The 19,179-nt window shown below is 44.4% G+C and overlaps 1 protein-coding gene and 1 long non-coding RNA gene across 6 annotated transcripts in view; one reads left to right on the top strand and one right to left on the bottom strand.

The window, feature by feature from the left end:
• The window catches only part of LOC118967752 (uncharacterized), a 29,781-nt gene extending 22,627 nt beyond the window's left edge, over nucleotides 1–7,154 (bottom strand). For 2 of the 3 annotated variants that reach the window (XR_012132468.1, XR_012132467.1), the window contains exon 1: nucleotides 7,048–7,141. This is a non-coding gene — a long non-coding RNA (uncharacterized lncRNA). Of the gene's footprint in view, nucleotides 1–3,727; nucleotides 3,854–7,047 lie in introns of all 3 variants that reach the window. The other variant, XR_012132469.1, reaches the window with a different exon arrangement.
• Nucleotides 6,574–19,179, top strand: part of VOPP1 (VOPP1 WW domain binding protein) — a 148,843-nt gene continuing 136,237 nt past the window's right edge. The window contains exon 1 of one of the 3 annotated variants that reach the window (XM_036994957.2): nucleotides 6,574–6,756. In XM_036994957.2, coding sequence (XP_036850852.1) covers nucleotides 6,703–6,756 — 54 coding nt within the window. In that variant the 5' untranslated portion in view covers nucleotides 6,574–6,702. Of the gene's footprint in view, nucleotides 6,757–7,274; nucleotides 7,596–19,179 lie in introns of those variants that run through there. The other 2 variants (XM_036994956.2, XM_036994958.2) reach the window with 2 other exon arrangements.

The following is a 19,179-nucleotide window of genomic DNA, read 5'->3' as shown; positions in this document are numbered from 1 at the left end:
TTGGCTAAAATTTATCTTACATTTGGTGCCGAAATCCTGAGAAGGAGCGTGAGCACGGGGCCCCTACCAGCCACTGGTGGCCCTGCCCCCTCCTTCCCAACCCAGGACCTCAGCCAGCTCTCCGCTGCATGGACTATTTCCTGGTGAGTCCCTCAGTTTTCCCCGGTCTGTCTCCCTTCCTAACTCTGTTTCACCTTGTCTGTTCGAAATCGTAGCTACGTCCAGGTTAGGGCATTCAGCCCACCCTCTGCAGGCATCCGGCCCGCCCCTGGCCCTGCGGTGTGGGAGATGTCCCTACCCCAGGCCCCAGGACGTCTGCGGGCATCCGGCCCACCCCTGGCCCTGCGGTGGGGGGGACGTCCCTCACCCAGGCTCCCAAGCCGTCTCCCCTGACTTGGTGCACTTGGGACACTGGGCGCTCCTCTCAGTGGGATTAGTTGGGGAGTGGCACAGACATGGGGAACCAGTCCTCAAAAGCAGAGGCTCAGACCCTGTTGCAGTGTTTCATTTCTAATCTGTCTACTCTATATTTGTCCCAGGAAGCTTGCAAATGGAAGCCAGTTTTTGCTCTGAGGCCGGGCCTCAGTATCTCTTGGACAACCAATCTCGCTGGCTCCCTGAGGGAACTTTTCAATTTTGGCCTCCTCACTGACCTAACTAATTATTGCCACCAGAGCAGAGAGTGGGGTGAAATCCCATATGTGCAGGCTTTTTGGACTTTGTGCTCCTGCCCAGACCTTTATGTTAAGTGTTCAATGACTCAGGTTCTCCTGGCCCAATCTCCAGTTAAAGATTGTCAGCCTCTTACTCTGCCCAGTCCTTCCTTTTCAGATCCACCGGAGGACCTTAGTCTCCCACTTCTCTCAGCTTGCTCCCCCACGCCTCTCCGCCACCATCATTAAGTTCTTTGTCGTCCCCCATGTTGCTGCCATCTTAAAGTCCTACATTCTCAACCATGCCATCTTCCTGCTCCTCTCCTCTTCTGGTGGCTGCACCCCCCCTCCCCCTCTCCTTCCGCCTTCACTGCCCTGTTCCTCCACCAGAACACACTCCTCCCACCCTCTGGTTCCAGAAGCCACGGACAAGAAGCTAAAAAGAAAGAAAGCAATTAAATATCAGTAACTCAAATCTTTATATCTGTTTGTCTGTCTGTGTATATGTTTTTATATGAAAAGTGTTGCTAACTGTAGTCGTTATGTCACAATTTATATGTTTGTGTGTCTAAGTGTGTAAATAAAAAAAATTTTTCTACCTCTGGATGGTATTAATAGAATTGACTTAAAGACAAGCGCTTGTGAAAATTGGGCATTCTAAAACTTCCAGAGAATTCTAATAGAAAATATTAAGCATTAATGCTAATTTAAGTTGAACTGAAATGGACATGTCCTTATGGTATCAACTGCCTAAGTTTACCTAAGTCATTTAAGTTGATGTTATCTGCTAAATCTTTCAAGAATAAAATGCTTAGAGGCTTGATTTGTCTAATATTCAGTAAAGGGTTTGAAAGTAATCTAGCATAGTTGTTAGGAATGAGAGAACTAAGTAAGTATGGCAAGTGAACACCATAATAATTGTGTATTAAAGTGTGTATACCTACTTATAGCCTGAGAATCTTTGTAGTAACCTAAAACCTTAAAGTTTTACTAAGTTAAGAAGGTATACTTTGTGCTTAGTGAGAGACTGTGCTGTAAAGCTCATAGTTACAGAAATTATAAAATGTGTTCATAAATTTGTCAATCTAAAGAATGTTAGTTTAACAGTTTACAATAGCCTACTTCTCAGTGTTCACTGAAAATTAAAGTTCCTAATAGTTTTAAGGTCTAATTAAAGCTACTTAAAGAAGAAAACATCTCTACTTGCAAAAAAAAGATGTGTGTTTTAATAAGAGAAAGTATAAAGAATGGAAATTCATTTTGCTGAGAGTAAAAGAAGGTAATTGTTCTAAAGTACAGCTATTTATTTAAAGGAGAACACTGAATGCAAAAGGAAAGTTGTAAAAAGCTTGTGGAAAAATTGATATAGTCAGGTTATGTGAAATTAAAGCAAATGAGTCTCGATATCAAGTACACAGCAAAATTAGAATTTTGTTTTCAGTTAAAAAGACAAAGTTTTCTTAAATTGTTAGTCTTTTAATGTTGAAAGATTGCAAAAGGTTTTCTAATTGTTTTATCAAAGCAGTTTCTCATGCTTAAAGTCTCAGTGAGTTGTCGGAGTATTTAAGAAAATGAGATCTTAATATTAAAAGGACTAAAAGCTAAAGTTTGCTAACAACTGTGTAACCTTTTATATTCGCCTTTGAGGTATTTTGTTGTCATTCTGGTTAAAATAGATAAGTATTGTTTCATAGTGACTTATGATTCTATTTAGGCTATTTAAGCAAGTGCCTTAAAACTTTTAACAGCTCCCCAAAATCAAATTAAAAAAGGTACTTTTACCTCTAGTTAACTCTGATATTTTCCAGAGGGCCCCTGGAACATGTCAGAGGAACTTTTTCTCATTGGAGAAAGTATTTGGCTAATTTAGCTTATTTATCTGATATATAATTACCTGCTTAATCACCTGGACAGCATTGTCAAAAGGAATAATGCTAAACTTTGTTACTGAATGTTTTGTGTTACAGAAATATCAGAATTTCCTTACGTCAATTGTCTTACAGTAAGCTCTCATCAGATATTTAATCATTGTCATTTGTAAGTCTTTTGTCATTTATAGTCACTATTTTATTACTCCTAAGCTAGTAAAGAACTAGATTTCAGCAGAACGGGTATTAGTTATATAGGATTATATAGTTATATAGTTATATAGGATTAAGATGATTTTGTGGCTTTTTGTTTCAAATGTTGCTGATTAAGTGTTTTAAGCTTTTTCTCTTAAGCTGACAACAGTTTAGTAAATGACTGCCTCTATAAGCAGAATTGAATATCTTTCTCTCTACCTGATCCCTCCAGAATTTAAAAACTCTCAGTGACTATTTTCATATTTCATGGCAGTATGTTTATTTGCATAAGTTCAATAAGAATCTGCTTTCCTTGTGAGAGGACCAATTAAAAACACTGGTTATACTACCAAGGCTTTGACTGGAACGTCATACCTGAGAGACACATGTGTAAACTCAGATATGAACAGACAACTTTAAGAAACTAAGATTTACTTTATAAAGCCAACAAAGCCTCTTGGGAGAACTGGCCTGGTACCTTGCTTACAGGGTTCCCAGCAGCCTTACCAGGTGAGTAAGGAAGGTCACTTCCTGGCAGGTGCAGGAACCTCAGGATGTCTTGGGAACCTCAAGAAGAGAGGAATTCACCCAAATGTACAGGTACTGCAGGCACAACCTGATGGCAAGTCTGGCTTAGCTGTCTGGCCTCGAGAAGCCTTTAAAAGTTCAATCTGAAATTCCTTACAAAAAGTTCCAGCAAAGCACATTTAAAAAGCCTGTGTAATCAATTGCTCTTCTTGATGCACTTATGCAAATAATAAAGCCAAGTGTTATTACAACTTCTAATAAAAATGAGGGTGATTTTAGAGAAAAGTATTGTTTCAATAATGCAGCCTTATCTATACTAAATCCTAATACTAGTCATTGAGATGTAAACTCGATCCAGAATTCTAGTTTCCCCATGATACGTGGCTATGATTCTCAATTAGACTCTTCATATTTCTAGTTCTCATATTCAGCCATGCATTCTTAATCTCATCAAGTTTGTCCTTCCAGAATAGAAGCACCAACCTTCTGAGGCCCTCTCAGTTGACCAGTGATGGAAACCTAGCTGCATCCTTTACTGTGCCCCTTCTCAGCATGAAGCAGCCGGAGCGGTCATTGCCCCTTTTCCCTAGCAGCAGCTAGAGTCTCTATCTGTAGAGGGGGAAATGAGACAAGGACCATAAGCTTAGACAAAATAAGGTGAGAGCCTCTAGAGAAAGCAAGGCAGGATATTTGCAGTCAGAGCAGGGTAACTACATGCTAGGAAATCCCCCACCCTGACACCCCTTGTCAGCCGGAAGTAACCAGATAGAGTTGGCGCCCATTATGACCAAAAGGCTGGAATGTAAGGCTGGAGGCACCAGGGGAAGGGGTGATCCTGCTGGACAAGCTCAGGCCTCACCAAACAAGGTGAAGAGACCAACAGGTTCCAGTCTGACAACATTCCAGAGACTGATCAGATAACATTCCTAACTAGAACCCTCCCCAGGCTAGAAGAATAGAGGTGACTGTCCAGTACCTGGCTAAAAGCCAATGAGAGACCCCCACGTACCCTAGGCGAGCCAATCCTCGTGCCACTGTATACCTTTGCTCGCCCTCCCCCTTCTTTCTTCAAAAACTTGCTGCCTGCCCTGCTGGGTGGGACTTCTCCAGTCTCCATTTCTGTAGACTGGGAAACCTTGCCTGGGACTTGCGCTCAAATAAACTACCTGGCCCTTTGTTGCCTCTCTTTGCCTGCTTATTTCAGCTAAAATTTATCTTACGCTCAGGGCAACAGCCTGGCCAGCTATCCCCTTATGTTATTGCCCACTCATGTCAAGTGGCACCCATCATGTTGGACCAGGTGGAGGGCACACAGGAGAGGTATCAAACTAGGGAGAAAGCATTATCAAAGTTTTAATTTTGTATTCTGAAAAAATTTTATACAAATTACAGGAAGTTAAACTCAGCAAAACTATCTTTTCAGTGGCAATACAGAGACAGGAGGACCTATGTCAGGCATTAGCATCATGTTCAACTTGTAATGGTGAACAAGCATCAAAGTTCTACTTTAATCCATTAATGAGGAACTTGTAGGATGACAAAGCTGCTTCAAAGGAGAGTGCAAGCAGCTAACATGGATATATTGTGGAAATTAAAGTGAAACCTTACTGCCCTGGGGTCAGGAGGCCTGCAGGGGCTCTCATGTCCACCACTCCTAAGTCTCAGACCCTGCTGAACCAGACAGAAGCCATACTCTTTCAGCTTCATTACCACCCAGCAGGATGATTTCACCTTCCTCCTCCAGGCAATAGCCCAGCCAGAGAAGCAGTGATAATATGGCACTCCCAAATTTCTCCAAGGAACCTTTGGCTTAGAACAGCCTTTCCATCTTGGCCCTTTCCTTTATTTTTTTTATTTTTTATTTTGGTATCATTAATATACAATCACATGAGCCACATGTGGTTACTAGATTCCCCCCATTATCAAGTCCCCACCACATACCCCATTACAGTCACTGTCCATCAGTGTAGTAAGATGCTATAGAGTCACTACTTGTCTTCTCTGTGCTATACTGCCTTCCCTGTGTCCTACCCTACATTATGTGTGCTAATCATAATTGGCCCTTTCCTTTATAAAAGAGCAGTTCCTCTTTTGTTCTCTGGATTTGCCTGTGGTTTTGCTGTAGCTTCCATGTCCAAATTGCAAATTCTCTGTTATTCCCGAATAAACCTGTTTTTTGCTGGTGAAATATTGACTGCTTTATTTTTAAGGCTAACAATACATATGTAGCCAGTGAAAAATGTTGGGAGTGGAGGACCCTTGGAATGAGATTGTTAAGTAAGTCAAAGTTTCAAGAGTCTAAAGCCCCCTGGTCTAATGGTGCATGACAATGAAGCCCACAGGCATCTTTTCTGCTTTACTTACAAGTTTTGATTCTAACAGGTAAAACCTCTGGTGGTGCATGTTTTACAATCATCAGATGAGTGTATATACACTGAGGGCTGGAAAATGCTTGGGACTCGCACAAAGTGACATCTATTTCCAGTGCCCTCCTCCCTTCACCTCCCCTTATGGTTAGACCCACATCCTTCACGTTCCTTTATTATTCTCCGGGCCCCTGGGTCTCTGCACTCAGAGCTCTGCCTCAGAGTCACGTGTATGTGACTATCTCCCTTCAAACTCCAGACTTAGTTTTTTCGCCCACGTCTACGTACCGGCCCACTAGCTTGGGTCGTGGTACATCTTACAAGTTCAATAAATGTTTGTTGAATGACTGCACGAATGAGGTGGGATCTGAGCCACCTTGCAAAAAAATACTGTTTGTACTAAGGTAGTGGGGGTGGAGAAGTGGCTGAGCGTACGTGAAGGAGGCTGCAAACTCAGCAGTCGGAGGGTGGACCTCACTGTGAGGCCAACTGTGGTGGAGTCCAGACAGGGCCTGGAGAAAAGCACCCACCGCTCCTTGAGAGGTGAGCTGCAGGGAGCCTTCTATTTGCAGCCTGCCTCTGTTGAATTTCGGCTGGCCTTCCAGACACATGTGGGGAGGGTACACAGCCCCAGAGGTTCGTAGGAACCAGAGAGAGCAAAGAACACGGAGGCACCAGATGCAAGATGGAGCAAGGCCTCATCTATAGCTATCTACCCCCAAAACAAGCCTCGAGCAGACTGCTTCTTTTAAAAACCGTCCTGCGTCTACTGAGGGTAACAGGACCGTCTCCCCGTAGAAAGGAGACAACTGGCAGCTCTTCTACTCGCCAGCGGCCTGCGACCTCTCTCCGAACTCTGGCGCCCAGCAGCCGTGCCCAGGCCCTCCAGGAAGCGGCTCCGGGTACGCAGGAGCGCGCCCTGCTTGGGGCGGAGCGCAGGGCGGAGTCAGGTTCTGCGCGTCCCGTCTCCCGGCCCACCCGCCCGCGCCCTTACTGCCCGCCTGCTGGTGGCTGGAGCCTGCCCGCCGTTTCGCTCACGGCGCGGGGGACGTGCAACTGACCCATGCCTGCTACCCAAGATTACTTAGAGCCATGAGCCGCCTGCCAGGGAGGGTGGCGGCGCTGCTGCTCGGGCTGCTTGTGGAGGTAGGGGCCGGGGGCCGGGGGCCGGGTCGTGCCGTCCGCAGCGCCTCTCGAATGCGCTCTAGGAGCGCGAACAATACCGGGGACGGAGGGGGGCGCAGTACCCATATGCCCCGGGAAGACCATCTGGGAGAATCCCAAAGGTCGAGCCGTCCAGAGCCATAGCTTTGCGGACATGCATACGTTCCTGTGCTGGAAGCTGTAGGGACCCTGGTGACAGGGAGCCCTCCGCACCCCTGGCCCTGCCCTGCGCCTCTCTGCCCTCCCGTTCTATCCCCAGTCAACACCGCCTACCGGTCTTCCTCCGGGTTGCCTATCTCGCTCCTCGCGCGGGTTGGGGGACTCAGGAGTGACCTTTATGCGCTATACTCCGCCCGTCCCTTCTCCCCCGGGGAGGGCCGGGACCGGGGGGGAAGCGGGCGAGAGGGTGGAGTGGGGGTGGTTCCGGGAGCGGCGCAGGCGCGGAGAGTCCCCGGTCGGCGGGCAGTGTGCTGGCTCCGGAGCGTGGAGGTGCGAGCTCGCGGTGCGGTTGTGGGACAATGTCACGGGAATGCCAGGGAAATAGCTGAGATGAGCAGGAGAAAACATTCCTGCACGTGACAATGAAGTGCAAAGCCTTCAGCTGAGAGAAAAATTAACGGAGAGCTTGCGTGGTGGTGCTCTGTGCTGAAGCCCAAAGGGAACTTGAAGGGATTGAGGGCGGAAACCCGGGGTGGTCGCAGCCCGCGTGGGTGGGCCGGCTGCCCTGGCTGGGAGGCTGTGCCCTCGGAATTAGGGCGTGCTCAACTCCCTATTCAGCTTCATTATTTTGAAGGAAATTTGCCTGGAATTAAAAAGTCAAAGTAAGTGGGTAATACCCAGCTTAGGTCTCATGCTTTTCTTGTTTTACAGGGTTGTAAACTTTTTAATAATTGGGTGTTAGTGTTGAAAATGACTACGCGGTTTTCTTCATTTATTAAAAAATAATTGTTATAAAATGTTGGGAGGAAAAATCTTAGCTCTCTTGAAAGAACGGTTGACGGAAAAGTGTCTTACGCTAGGCTTCGCCGTAACAGACTTCCTGTTTTTGTTCTTAATATCCCCCTGGCTTGGTGTTCAATATTTTGGGGGCGTGCCAGCCAACCTGCATTCTTTCTACTTGTTAAGAATTTTTAAATCTTAGGATTACATCCCCTCCATGACCCACTGGACAGAAAAATGGAAAAATGAATCTAATACCACTTTTGCCTAGAAACACATGCACCTGTACCTACACATGCAGTGCCGCCCCCACCCCTTTGTGAAGTCAGCCCTTGATGAAATTATCTCGCATTGCATTCATTGGCTGTACCTCTCCCCGCTCTTCAGTGTCTGTGGCTGTGCCCCGTTTGTAGCCAGACCTCCCAGGGACTTAGTTCTTTTCAATTTAGTGGTTTTGTTGCATAGGAATTTATCATCTTAATATGAGTGTTCATATCCTGTCTGAAAGGTTGAATTCATCTTAAAGGCATAATTATGACAACTCTAAGACCTGCCTGACTAAGCTGATGCTTTCACAGAGTTGAATATCTAGATAATTGGCGATACTTGGTCTCAATATTCCAAAAAGCAGGGTGGTGTAGTGTAGCCCACTTTTATAGGATGATTGTCCCAAGCACCTGCTTTGTCTGTTGTGGATAGGTATCTTTCTGAGGATTTGAGATTTCTTTATAGTTCATCACATGACATTTTATACATGAGCTATGTATCAGATGTTTTCATCTTACAGTAGTTCTAAGTTTCATCTAAAATTGGTGTTGAGAGAACCCCTTTGATACTTTTGAAGAGCTGAATTACATATATAAATGTGCAATATTACAGTTGCTGAATCTGTGAGGAGGCAAAGGGCTCTCTTCAAGGTGAGGGCGTAAAACAACTGAGGAAAATATTTGATAGCTTCTGACGGCTAGCTGCAGCCTGGGATGCCTGTCTTTGTTTCACGGCTCCGTGAGAGCTGGTTTCATGATAGTTACAGCGTTGTTGGTGATAAAGCATCTGGAGCTGCGGGCCTCGTGGCTGGGGTTACTCTTTTCCAGCTCTGTCCCAGCCAGACCACTGGAATCATGCACTGGGCGTGTATGAGAGCGAGAAGTTCTTGAGTAGGGAGGGGACTTAAAAGATGTTCTGAGAAGAGCTTCCCTCCCCTGCCTCACCATCCCTTTTTAGAAATACACTTACCTGTTAGACATAAAGACTGCAAATTTTTTTTACTTAGCAAACATTTGTAGAGTGCTTACCCTGTGTCAGGCACCGTGCTAAGCACTTTATAAATATTAACTGATTAATCCTTTTAGCAATTAGCTTTTCCCCCTTTTGATTTCAACTGGGAGATGTTAAAGAACTTGCTCACTGTCTCACTGCTGTTGTGAGGGGCTTGCAGTGTGAACCCGGGCAGTGGGGCTGCACCTCACAGTGCTGCCCTGCTGTCTCTGCCGCTGCTGCATAGATGAGACAATGGGGAGTCTGCACCTAGTGTGCCTGAGGCCAGTGGTGCACTTGGAGAGGGCTGTGTCCCATGCGATAGGAAAACCAGCAGAGTACTCTGCATCAGTCACACTTCCTTAGGGGGACCATAGAACTTAGCGTCCAAACTGGGGTACTCCGGAGGGTGAAATCAGGCACTGTTAGTAACTGGGCTTGCACAGCAGGCATCAAGGACTATCAGGGAAACCCTGGTTGTCTGCTCTTCCCAAAGCTCAGGCTGGGATTAAAGTAGGAACAGGCTGCTGACAGCACCATCCCTTCCCCAGGGGGGGCTCCTTGGGGTCTCACCGCTGAAGTGCCCATTCTTTCCTGTTGACTCCGGCTCCTATGAATTGCATGAGGAGCTGGTGAGGGCCTTTATTTCACCCACCTCGCCCCCGAGTCGCTGCATGGCAGCTGCGTGGGTCCCAGGCACCTGGCCACTAATGTGGCCACAGAGTAGGGGAACCTCAAAGCCCTTTTCCTAAAAGTCTAAAGGCCTGTGCTTCTGATGTGCCTGCTGGCTCCTGTGAGGCCCTGAGAGCAGTGGCTACTGGAGGTGGGGGTGCCAAGCTGTTTGCCAGTAGCCTTGCTGAAGAATTCCTTGTGGCCTTTCCTGGACCCAGCTGCACATAGAAACACAGGGAAAAGAGGTCCCGAATCTGGTTGGGCTTTACTTGAACCTGGAGGATAATTAGGCCCCAAGTGTATGTGCCTCCTATGGGCTTTCATCACGGGGCACTGTTTTCTAGATGTGTCGTCACTGTGGTCTCTTTCTAGAGGTTGTGTTGTGGACCCTTGGGGAATATATTTAGTGGTATTTGTTCTGAGGGCTCTGTCCTTCTTAAAGAAGCCCAGAAATGTGTAGTTTGACATTCCCCGGTGCAGGTGCCGGGGGTCTGCTGTGTCCACTTCTCAGGGATGATCTCTGTGTGGTCCTTTTATGAAGACAGGGGCATCAGAGTCTCAGGTCAGCCCCTGGAGCAGGCAGTGCAGACCTTTAAGCTGGCTGGCTTGGGCTTCAAATGGTCCCCAAATAGCCTCTTGGCCAAGGAAAAGGGTCTCCTGGAGAGAGATTTAGGAAGTGAACATTATTTTTTGAAACCAAGGAAAATAAGAGAATTGCTGGTGTTTTTCTAAAATCACGTATGTTTTGATGCCTGGGAGTTTTGAAGTTAGAACCAAGTCATGTTTAAGAGTGTCTCCTCCCAAATGTTCTCTGGGCTTTGCAATTCCAACGAATGTGGCAGCCCCTGGGTGCCAATTTTCTGAAATAAACCTTTTCAACCCTCCTACTCTTTAGAGTTTTTAGAATCTGAGCAGCATGCAATTTGAATGAGAAAGAAGCTGCATAGGAGGTTGAGTGCTGATGGAGGCACAGTGATAAAAGAGCAGGTTGTGAATGATTTGCTCGGAGTGTGAGGAAAACCTGGTTCCCAGGTGTGTGAAGAGAGCCAGGGGACTTGGGCTCGGACTTGGGGCTCTAATGGGCCTTGTTTTCTTTTGGCTTGTGCACTGCTTTAAAGGCCACTGTGGGGAAGTGACTCTAGAAGTACACAGTGTTCACTTGATTATCTAGCCATGGGATGGCAAGTGCTTCTCCTGGAACTTGTTTATCATCTCCTCTCGAGAAGACCTCTTAATCATCACCCTCAATGAGGACTATCTTGACCAGCCTGTATAAAATTCCAGCCCATGTCCCTCCCAGCCTCCTTGTTCTGACCAACTTCCTTCCTCCTCTGTGTCTGTTACTTTCAAAATATGATGGTGTTTACATGGTAGGGTCATAGGTTTTGCTCCATTTTATTAACTGAAATATGCCCAGGTCCTAGAATGGTACCTGGTACAGATTAGGGACTCGGTAAATATTTGAATGAGTAAGTAGATCAGTGGGTGATGACTCTAGGGGACGGAGCTGAGTAGGTTTATAGTAGATCTATAGTAGAAGAGGGGAAGGCAGTTGATAGTATGAAAAGGGACTCTGAAAGGGGGCACCTGTGCTAGGACTTGGATCTAATCATTGTTTGAACCTCTAAGACGGAAGCTGTTTCTTAAAGCATCAACTTTTTGGACAACTTCAATTGTTTTACGTTTTCTGTTATATTGAGGACAAATTTCTGCATTGTTTCTACCTGGTCCACTTCTGTACTCTTGGGCTTTTCAGAAGGAATATAATCACACTGATAGCCCCTCAGTATTTGAACACAGCTCTTAGGATCCCCACTGTGTTTTTCTCTAGTCTTTTCTGCTGTCATTTCTACCAAGGCGTGGTTTTGAATCATTTCACCATCCTCACAGCTGCCTCTTGAAAGTTCTGCTGAACTGCATAGTGCTCAGGAAATCCTTGCTGTCTGAACACAATTGGTCCTAGAAAAAGGATACTCAAAGTTAATCCACTTAACTCAAGTATCAAATCCACTTAAAATAAGGATCAAAATTTTGTAATTAGTAGTAGGAAAAAAAGTTTGATTGACTTTATTTTGGAAGAACAAACCCCAAATTATAAAAATAAGTTAATTCTATCCTAAGTACTCATTTTTAGAATTATTAGAGTCAAGTTTGGTGGGTGGAGGGGGAGATTAATTTTTCTGACAAAAGTCTGTGATATATAACAGGATAGTCTTCATTTGACATTGAAAGTCGGTAGCATCATCATAGTTAAGTTTTTTTTTCTTTTTTTCCAGAATTACTTGCTGTGGTAATCAGACCTCCACTTGCACCTCACATCTCCAGCTTCTCTTGGTCTTTTTTATTCATAGAATTCTCTGTTGGGCATCTTTTGGTCATTATTAATGGCTTAACTGCCATATTCTCCTGCCCCTTTCATAGACGTCATGAGGTACTTGTATCCGCAAGGGCACTTTGCTCTCCATTTGTGTGGTGTTCTTGTGGCATGGGCCTGTGAGCCTGACTGTGGAGTCGCGGGTGTTAAGAAGGCTGGGGTGCTGGCGCTCTATTTCCAAAGTGATGAGTTCCGTGGCCAGTACATTTTGTCATGAAGCTTTTGGCTTGCCTCTGATCTCTCCCCAGTAGGACTCACTTGAATAATGAGGACACTGTTCTGTAGGTGTGGTCTCACTGGCATGGTTACAACTCTTGTGTGGACCTTTCCAGTTAGCAGACAAGGTAAGCCAAGAAGCTCACAGTGAGTTTGTGGTGACATTCAGTGACATTCAGATCTTTTAACAGATGCTGCTGGTAACACAGAAACCCTCATAATAGTTGTGGAGCTCTTTATTATACTTTTTAAAACCTAAATTGAGGACTATATGTTGATTCTGATTACATTTCCCATTTCATCCTTTGTCTCATCTGAAGCCTGTCAACATTTGAATACTATTTTAAAAATCCAGCCACCTTTACAGATTTGATTTTCATGCCATTGTCAGCTTTATCCAACTGATTAATAAAATGTTGAACAGAGCTGAGTCAAAGATGGGGACCTACATCTGGGCTGAGACAGATGATTGAGATTTTAACGTGGAGAACATTGATGTCCTTACTATTAGAAAGTCAGAATTCAGCTTTAGGTATGAAGTGTTTGCCCTTGGTGAGGAGAGACAAACAAATGAGAGTCAAGAACTCAAGGAGCAAGATAACTAAATTTGGGAATTATTTGCACTCATGCCTCAGAGCAGTTGAGAAGAAACCTTAAGCAAGCCCATTGTATTTGGTGATTAGGAAGTGGTGACCTTACTTACTGGGGTTAAGGAGTCAAGAGGACAGTGAAGGAGGGAGGCAATGAGTATATACAGATAGATAATTTCAGGAAGAACAGCTCATACTTCAAAGCTCTTGACAAGAGAACAGCACCCTCAGACCAGAACAAAGAGGGAGAGATAGTCAAGTCGTCCTTCTCATCTGCACTTCGGCTTTCTTCCATGGTTCTAGTCACCTGATATCAGCTGCAGCCCACAGCAGGTGACCATGCTTCTGATGTATCAGCAGGTCAGGAACAGCGCAAGGCAACGTCACAGTTCCTGTGCCATTCACCTCCCTTCATCTCATCATGTAGGCATTTTGTCATCTCCCATCATCACAAGAAGGGCGAGTATAGTACAGTAAGATACTCTGAGGGAGAGACCACATTCCCATAACTTTTATTATAGTATGTTGTTATAATTGTTCTATTTCATTATTAATCATTGTTAATCTCTTACTGTGCCTAATTTATAAATAACTTTATCATAGGTATGTGTGTGCAGGAAAAAAACGTAGTATATATATATAGTTTAGTATTGTCCAAGTTTTCAGGCATCCACTGATGGTCTTGGAACATTTCCCCTGCAGATAAGGGGAGGACTGTTGTAGCTTACAAATCAGGTTTGAAATTGATCAGTTGCATGCTTGAAGCATGGGGGATAGCTGGATGGTGTCAGGTTTCATTTTAGAAGGTGTCTTAGTTCATTTGTGCTGCTATAACAAAATGCCACTTACTGGGTAGGTTATAAACAAATCTATTTCTCACAGTTCTGGAGGCTGGGAAGTCCAGGATCAAGGCACTAGACCAGCATGGTGAAGTTCTGGTGAGGGCCCATTTCCTGCCTCATAGCCAGCTTCTGGTTGTGTCCTCACATGGTGGAAGGGGCAGGTAAGAGTAGGGGGTGTCTGTGGGGTCTCTCTTATAAGAGCACTAATCTCATTCCTGAAGGCTCTGCTCTAATGATCTAATCACATCCCAAAGACCCCCCCCCCCCCACCTCCTAATACCATCACATGAGGCATTAGGGTTTCAGCACAGGAATTTTGAGGGGATGTGAATGTTCAGACCATAGCAGATGGCGGCATGACCGTGTGTTGTGGAATCTCAGCCATTTGTGTATTGGCTGGAAGTCTTTGAGTAAATTACTTAAGATCTCATTGACTCAGTTGATTCTCTTTTAAATAAGAAGTGCCTTAGTGTAGAGGAAGGCCCTAGGAGAATCCCCCACTTGGAACTTCACTCTCTGCATAGGTTGGATCAACAGATTGTGAACATTGGTAATTGTTTCTGAGCAAGGATCCTGTGCCAAGATAAATTAGAGGCTGCACATCTGCAGAGAGGTCTCTAAAATGTCCTTTTGTTTAAAAATTGTACCTGCTTGCCTTTTTAGTGCATCTGTGACTAGATTGAGAAGAAACTTGATCGTTACTATTTAAAAGAAAGGAAGATTGTGATTACTGTCATCTTTGGTTCTTAATTTTTGCCCTTGGTAAAGTGATAAGAGGGTCCAAACTAGCCCCTTCTTCCTTTGCATGCTGTTTGGACAGTGCAGTAGGGGGCAGCAGCCACACAGGTAACATTTTGTCTTTAACTGGGAGTAAAGGTGAGTGAAACCCTCAAGCTCTTTAACTGGTCTCTGTCTCCTGGTGTTCTGTGACTTGTGACAGTGTTGTAAAAAGAGTTAAAATATGGCTTCATGGAGAAAATGGGAATAGACTTGAAACTCTTGTGTGGGATGGGGACTGTGTGTATGTAGGATTCATGAAGTTCCTACTTACTGGTTCTTCATTCCATTAAGTTGGATAAAAAAGAAGCCTGAAGATGGAAAGTGACATGGGAAGCTTGTGGAGTGTGTGTCGCCCAGTCCCTGCAGCCTAAGGGCATCTTTCTAATACTGTTGCAGGATCTCCTCCTTTATTAAAATCTCAACAAACCTCAGATGCGCTCTGCTGACCTCAAGATAAGTTTGAGGCCACTCCAGTGCCTCAGAGCCTCTTTAGGAGGACTGCTTTCTTTCTTTCTTCTTTATTCCTCCTTTCTTGCTACTTTTCACCTACCAGCTCAGACATTGTTAGCTTTTGTATACTCTCTTCAGGAAATTTCAAAACCTGTATACCCCCTTACAACGTTTTAAGTTGACATGTGTCTTTTTTATCATAGATTTTAAATGTTTAATACATTTGATCAAATGGCATCAATGGATTTGTTCTCTCATATATTGTGAAAATTGACTATTTAAACTATAACATTACTCTTTTAAGTCTTCAATGGAATCTAAATACCATTGGCAATTTGATACTGATAATCATTCTTTTAAAAATAGGCAAACTAGCTCATCTCTAATAACTGGAAATCTAACTGCATCCTCTTTTCTCTTTGAACTTGAACTTCTATTCTACTTCCCCCATGGAACTTTATTCTAATGAAATATGTATTTATGCTTAAAAGTCTAGTTTTGATCTCTGTCATTTTTTTTGTAACAAAAATATGTATCTGAAATCATTTAAAAAATTTTCAGACAAACCTTCAAGAGACTAAAAATTGATGTAATAGATTGAGTTGTCATTATATTTATTATTAGGCATTTGATTGAAACTGTAAATATATTACAGACTGATTATTATAAACATAAACAGAAAAGTTTACTGAAAATAAATTTCCGAGGATTTTTTTCCAGTTAGAGTATGTATTACTGATGGAAGTAGAAGAAGTTTCATATTGACTTCTCCTGTGTCATGTGGCAAGCCCCATCGTAATCTATGGTTAGGTCATCTTTCGATTTAATTGAAAGCAAAGAATTTGAGTTCATCTGAGATGTAAGGTGTGTGTGTTAACAAAAGACTTTCCTTGACTAAACTTTTGCAAGGTTCCTCTGAGCTGTCTTCACAATTAGGCCTCTACCTTGGCCTCTCATGTTTGCTCGCACTGGGCCACGTTCAGTAAAAATCTTGCTATGTCATCCCCAAATATCCAATCACTTTGGACTGCCTTAAGCAAGAATGTTTTCAGTTTAGTGAGAATGCTCCTACTCCTGATGCCTCTTCTTAATGATATTCTATCCACTGACCATCCCCCTCTGCTCCTTGGCTGTAAGTCCCCGCTTGTCCTTGTTGTATTAAGGAGTTGAACTCAGTCTCTCTTTCCCCTATTTCAGTAGTCTTGAATAAAGTCTTCCTTGCCATTTTAGCAAGTGGCAAAATAATTTCTCAACAGTGTTGATATCAGTATTTGCAATGACCTCAGATTGGTACTCTGGACAGTTTTCAGTTCAGACTAGCACATCCTAGTAAAATTAGGAATGGGTGAGAGGTGTACTTTGCTTTGTAAAGGGGGAGATAGTGATTGTGAAGTGCCCAGTTGGCCAGCCAACAACTTGACCAGGACCTGTGTTGTCAGGCAGGTCAGTTTTAGGAAAGATCTATGGGAGTTGAAGGTCTTGACTGAGATTTTAATAGTATGGAGGAATGTCCCTTAGGAAGTCTTTAGTACCCCAGCAACTTCCCTGCCCATCTGAGCACTGACTGTTCATAGAATGACCTGGGGAGATTGTAACAGTTACCTGCACTTGGGCAGACCAGTTGCATCTAGATCTCTGGGCTGGCCCCAGCCACCTTTATTTTTCACTAGATGCTTCCTGCTTCTGAATTGGTGATGAAGTGTCTTCAGTCAGCCCAGCCTGACTAAACTGCTTACTGATGGCCGCTGAAACCACCGCAGTTTTTCCCCATCTCACTGACTTTGCCATTTCAACTCCTCTCCTCAGGTGCTGTCCAGGAATACTATGCTGATTGTCCTGTCAGGTATGGGTTATGTTGGACCTGGGCAAGCAAGTCACTTCCAGGAGCTCCTAGCTCATGTGTTTCAGTTGCTTGTTTGTGGCCTGTGAATCCTTTAGACCTTTAGCTCCTACAGGGTCTGCAGTCCAGATGCTGGCAGAGGCAAGGGGGGTAGAATCAGGAGCCTGAAAGTGAAAGTTAGCCTCAGGAAAGAGGGTGGGGATTTGTGGAGGGAAAAGAGATGAACAGGAAGGAAGCCTCAGGTGTATCTGAGGTTTAGTGGAAAGAGGTCGGGCCAATAACAGTAGGATGTCCTGGGCTTTTTAAAGTAAGCCATGGAGGTGAGCCGGAAAGGATCTGAACTATAGGTAATGGCAAAGGTCTGAAATAATTGTTGGGGAGGGGCCACTTGGAAGCTGTGTACCTGTGTGTCTCAGAATGTCCATGGTTGAGGTTTAGAGTGGGCATTTCTAACAGTCCTGTAGTTACAGCCAGGTGCCTAGATTGCCTCCTTCGTGCACAGGACAGTGGGATGGGAAGGTGGCTACCTAGAGTTGATATCAGTGGTGGGCATCATAGCAGTATGTCAGGAGTAAGAGAGTTCTGGGGGTTACTGTTAAGATGGTTGATTTTGGGTCATTGCTGGAGTTAGAAAGGGGTTGGTGGATTGGAAAATGAAGAGGGCTTCGTGGTAAAAAAAAAAAATTGGAGGTCATGTGGGAGTGAGGTAAGGGTATGTGGCAGATTTAGTAGACATGAGCCTATGGCAGAAGGGGAGGGTGAGGATATTGTATCACTGATTTTTTTGCTGAGAGGTCTGTGTATGTTTCTTGTGACTTGTGTAACAAATCACCATAAACTTAATGGTTTAAAAACACAAATTTATTTTTTAACAGTTCTGGAGTCCAGAGCCCTAAATGGGTCTCTCCAACATCAGGGTGTGGACAGCAGGTTGTAGTGGAGAATCTCTTTACCTGCCTTTCCAGTTTCCAAAGGCTGTCCCTGTTCCTTGGCTTGACTGGTGGTCCTTTCTGCCATCTTCAAAGTCAGCAATGTAGTAACTTCCAGTTTCTCTCACAGTTCTGCCTCCCCATCACTCATAAAGGCTCCTGTGATTACACTGAGCCCACCTGGATGAGTCAGGATAATCTGTCTATCTCAACATCCTCTACTTAATCACATCTTCGATGTCTTTCTGCCATGTGGGGTGACAGATTCACAGGTTTCCAAGGATTAGATTGTGTATGTCTTTGAGGGGAGAAGAGGCATTTTTCTACCTGCCTCAAGATTGAAAAAGATGATTGCTTAAAACAGATATTGTAACTAAATCACTGCTAGTGAAGGGTTTTTATAGCCCATCACTGCGTTGCAGGGTCATTCTGTGGGACCCTGCAGGGTGCAGTTCAGAGCCTTGCTGATAAGGGCTGTGGAGTGAGTGATGAGTGAATGTGGGCAACCGTTCACCGCACTTCATCTGGGGGGAAGTGAGGATCTGCTAGCATAAGCTTTAGGTCTGTTTTATGCTTTGAGTTCTTGGCAGAAAGGCAGTAAAAATATGTGAGGCTGTCCTGGTGGAAGCTGAGGTTCACTTCCAACTTTTCTGAGTGGCACAAGAGGATGAATCACAGATGGGGAAAAGGTTTCTGGAATAATGGAATTGAGGCCACAGATTACTTGATGCACCTGATGCTTTTACCACTTCCTTGCAGGAAAGATGACACCTGGGCTCTGGCCAGCTAAGCTGAGTGGGAGTGACCATCCCTGTGGTGGCTGGTGCAGTCAAGGCTGCCCTTAGAGATTTCCTCCTTGGACAGAATCATACATCTCCTATAAGACTAGAGGTTTATGGGCTATTTTGGGTGTTCATTAATTTATATGTGTTTCCTCTGTTGTATTTTTGTTAGTAGAGCTCATTGAGAGGATTCTAATACAAGCAGTCTTTATATTAGTACAATTATAGTCCTTGAAAGTATGTATTTATATGTAGATATGATGTAAGTGAAATTTGGTTTTCTTTTAAAAACTTTTAAAAACATTCTCAGCCAAGGACATACTTGCTCATGTGAAAATAATTGGCCAATACTGCTGTATTTAATGAGGTGAGGGACAGGGAAACGAAGAGGAGCCTGTACCTAAAGAGTTTTAATACTTTGAAGCTTAGGGAAAGGCCATCTGGAAGAGGCCATTGAGCCAGAACGGCACCAATAAGAGCTGGATCTTCCCTACAGTGTGCCGGGCACTGTTCTAGCTGTATACCTTACCTGTGTCCCCCACAGTGACCCTGTACGTATTGGCAGATGCACAAACTGAAGTTGAGAAGTTAGGTGGTTTATCAAAGGTCGTATGTATAGGAGTTGCTGTTTCCAGTGTTAATGTGTAGGGAAGCTGAGGATGGTCGCAAGCCAGCTTCTTAACTTCTGTGCTGTGGTATCCTTCAGGGGCTGCTGTTTGAGCTGGGAGAAGGGA

This window comes from Manis javanica, chromosome 6 (genome assembly GCF_040802235.1).
Source record: "Manis javanica isolate MJ-LG chromosome 6, MJ_LKY, whole genome shotgun sequence".
NCBI classification, from domain to species: domain Eukaryota; kingdom Metazoa; phylum Chordata; class Mammalia; order Pholidota; family Manidae; genus Manis; species Manis javanica.
Note: the sequence above shows the minus strand (reverse complement) of the source record. Positions and strands in the feature narration are given on the sequence as shown.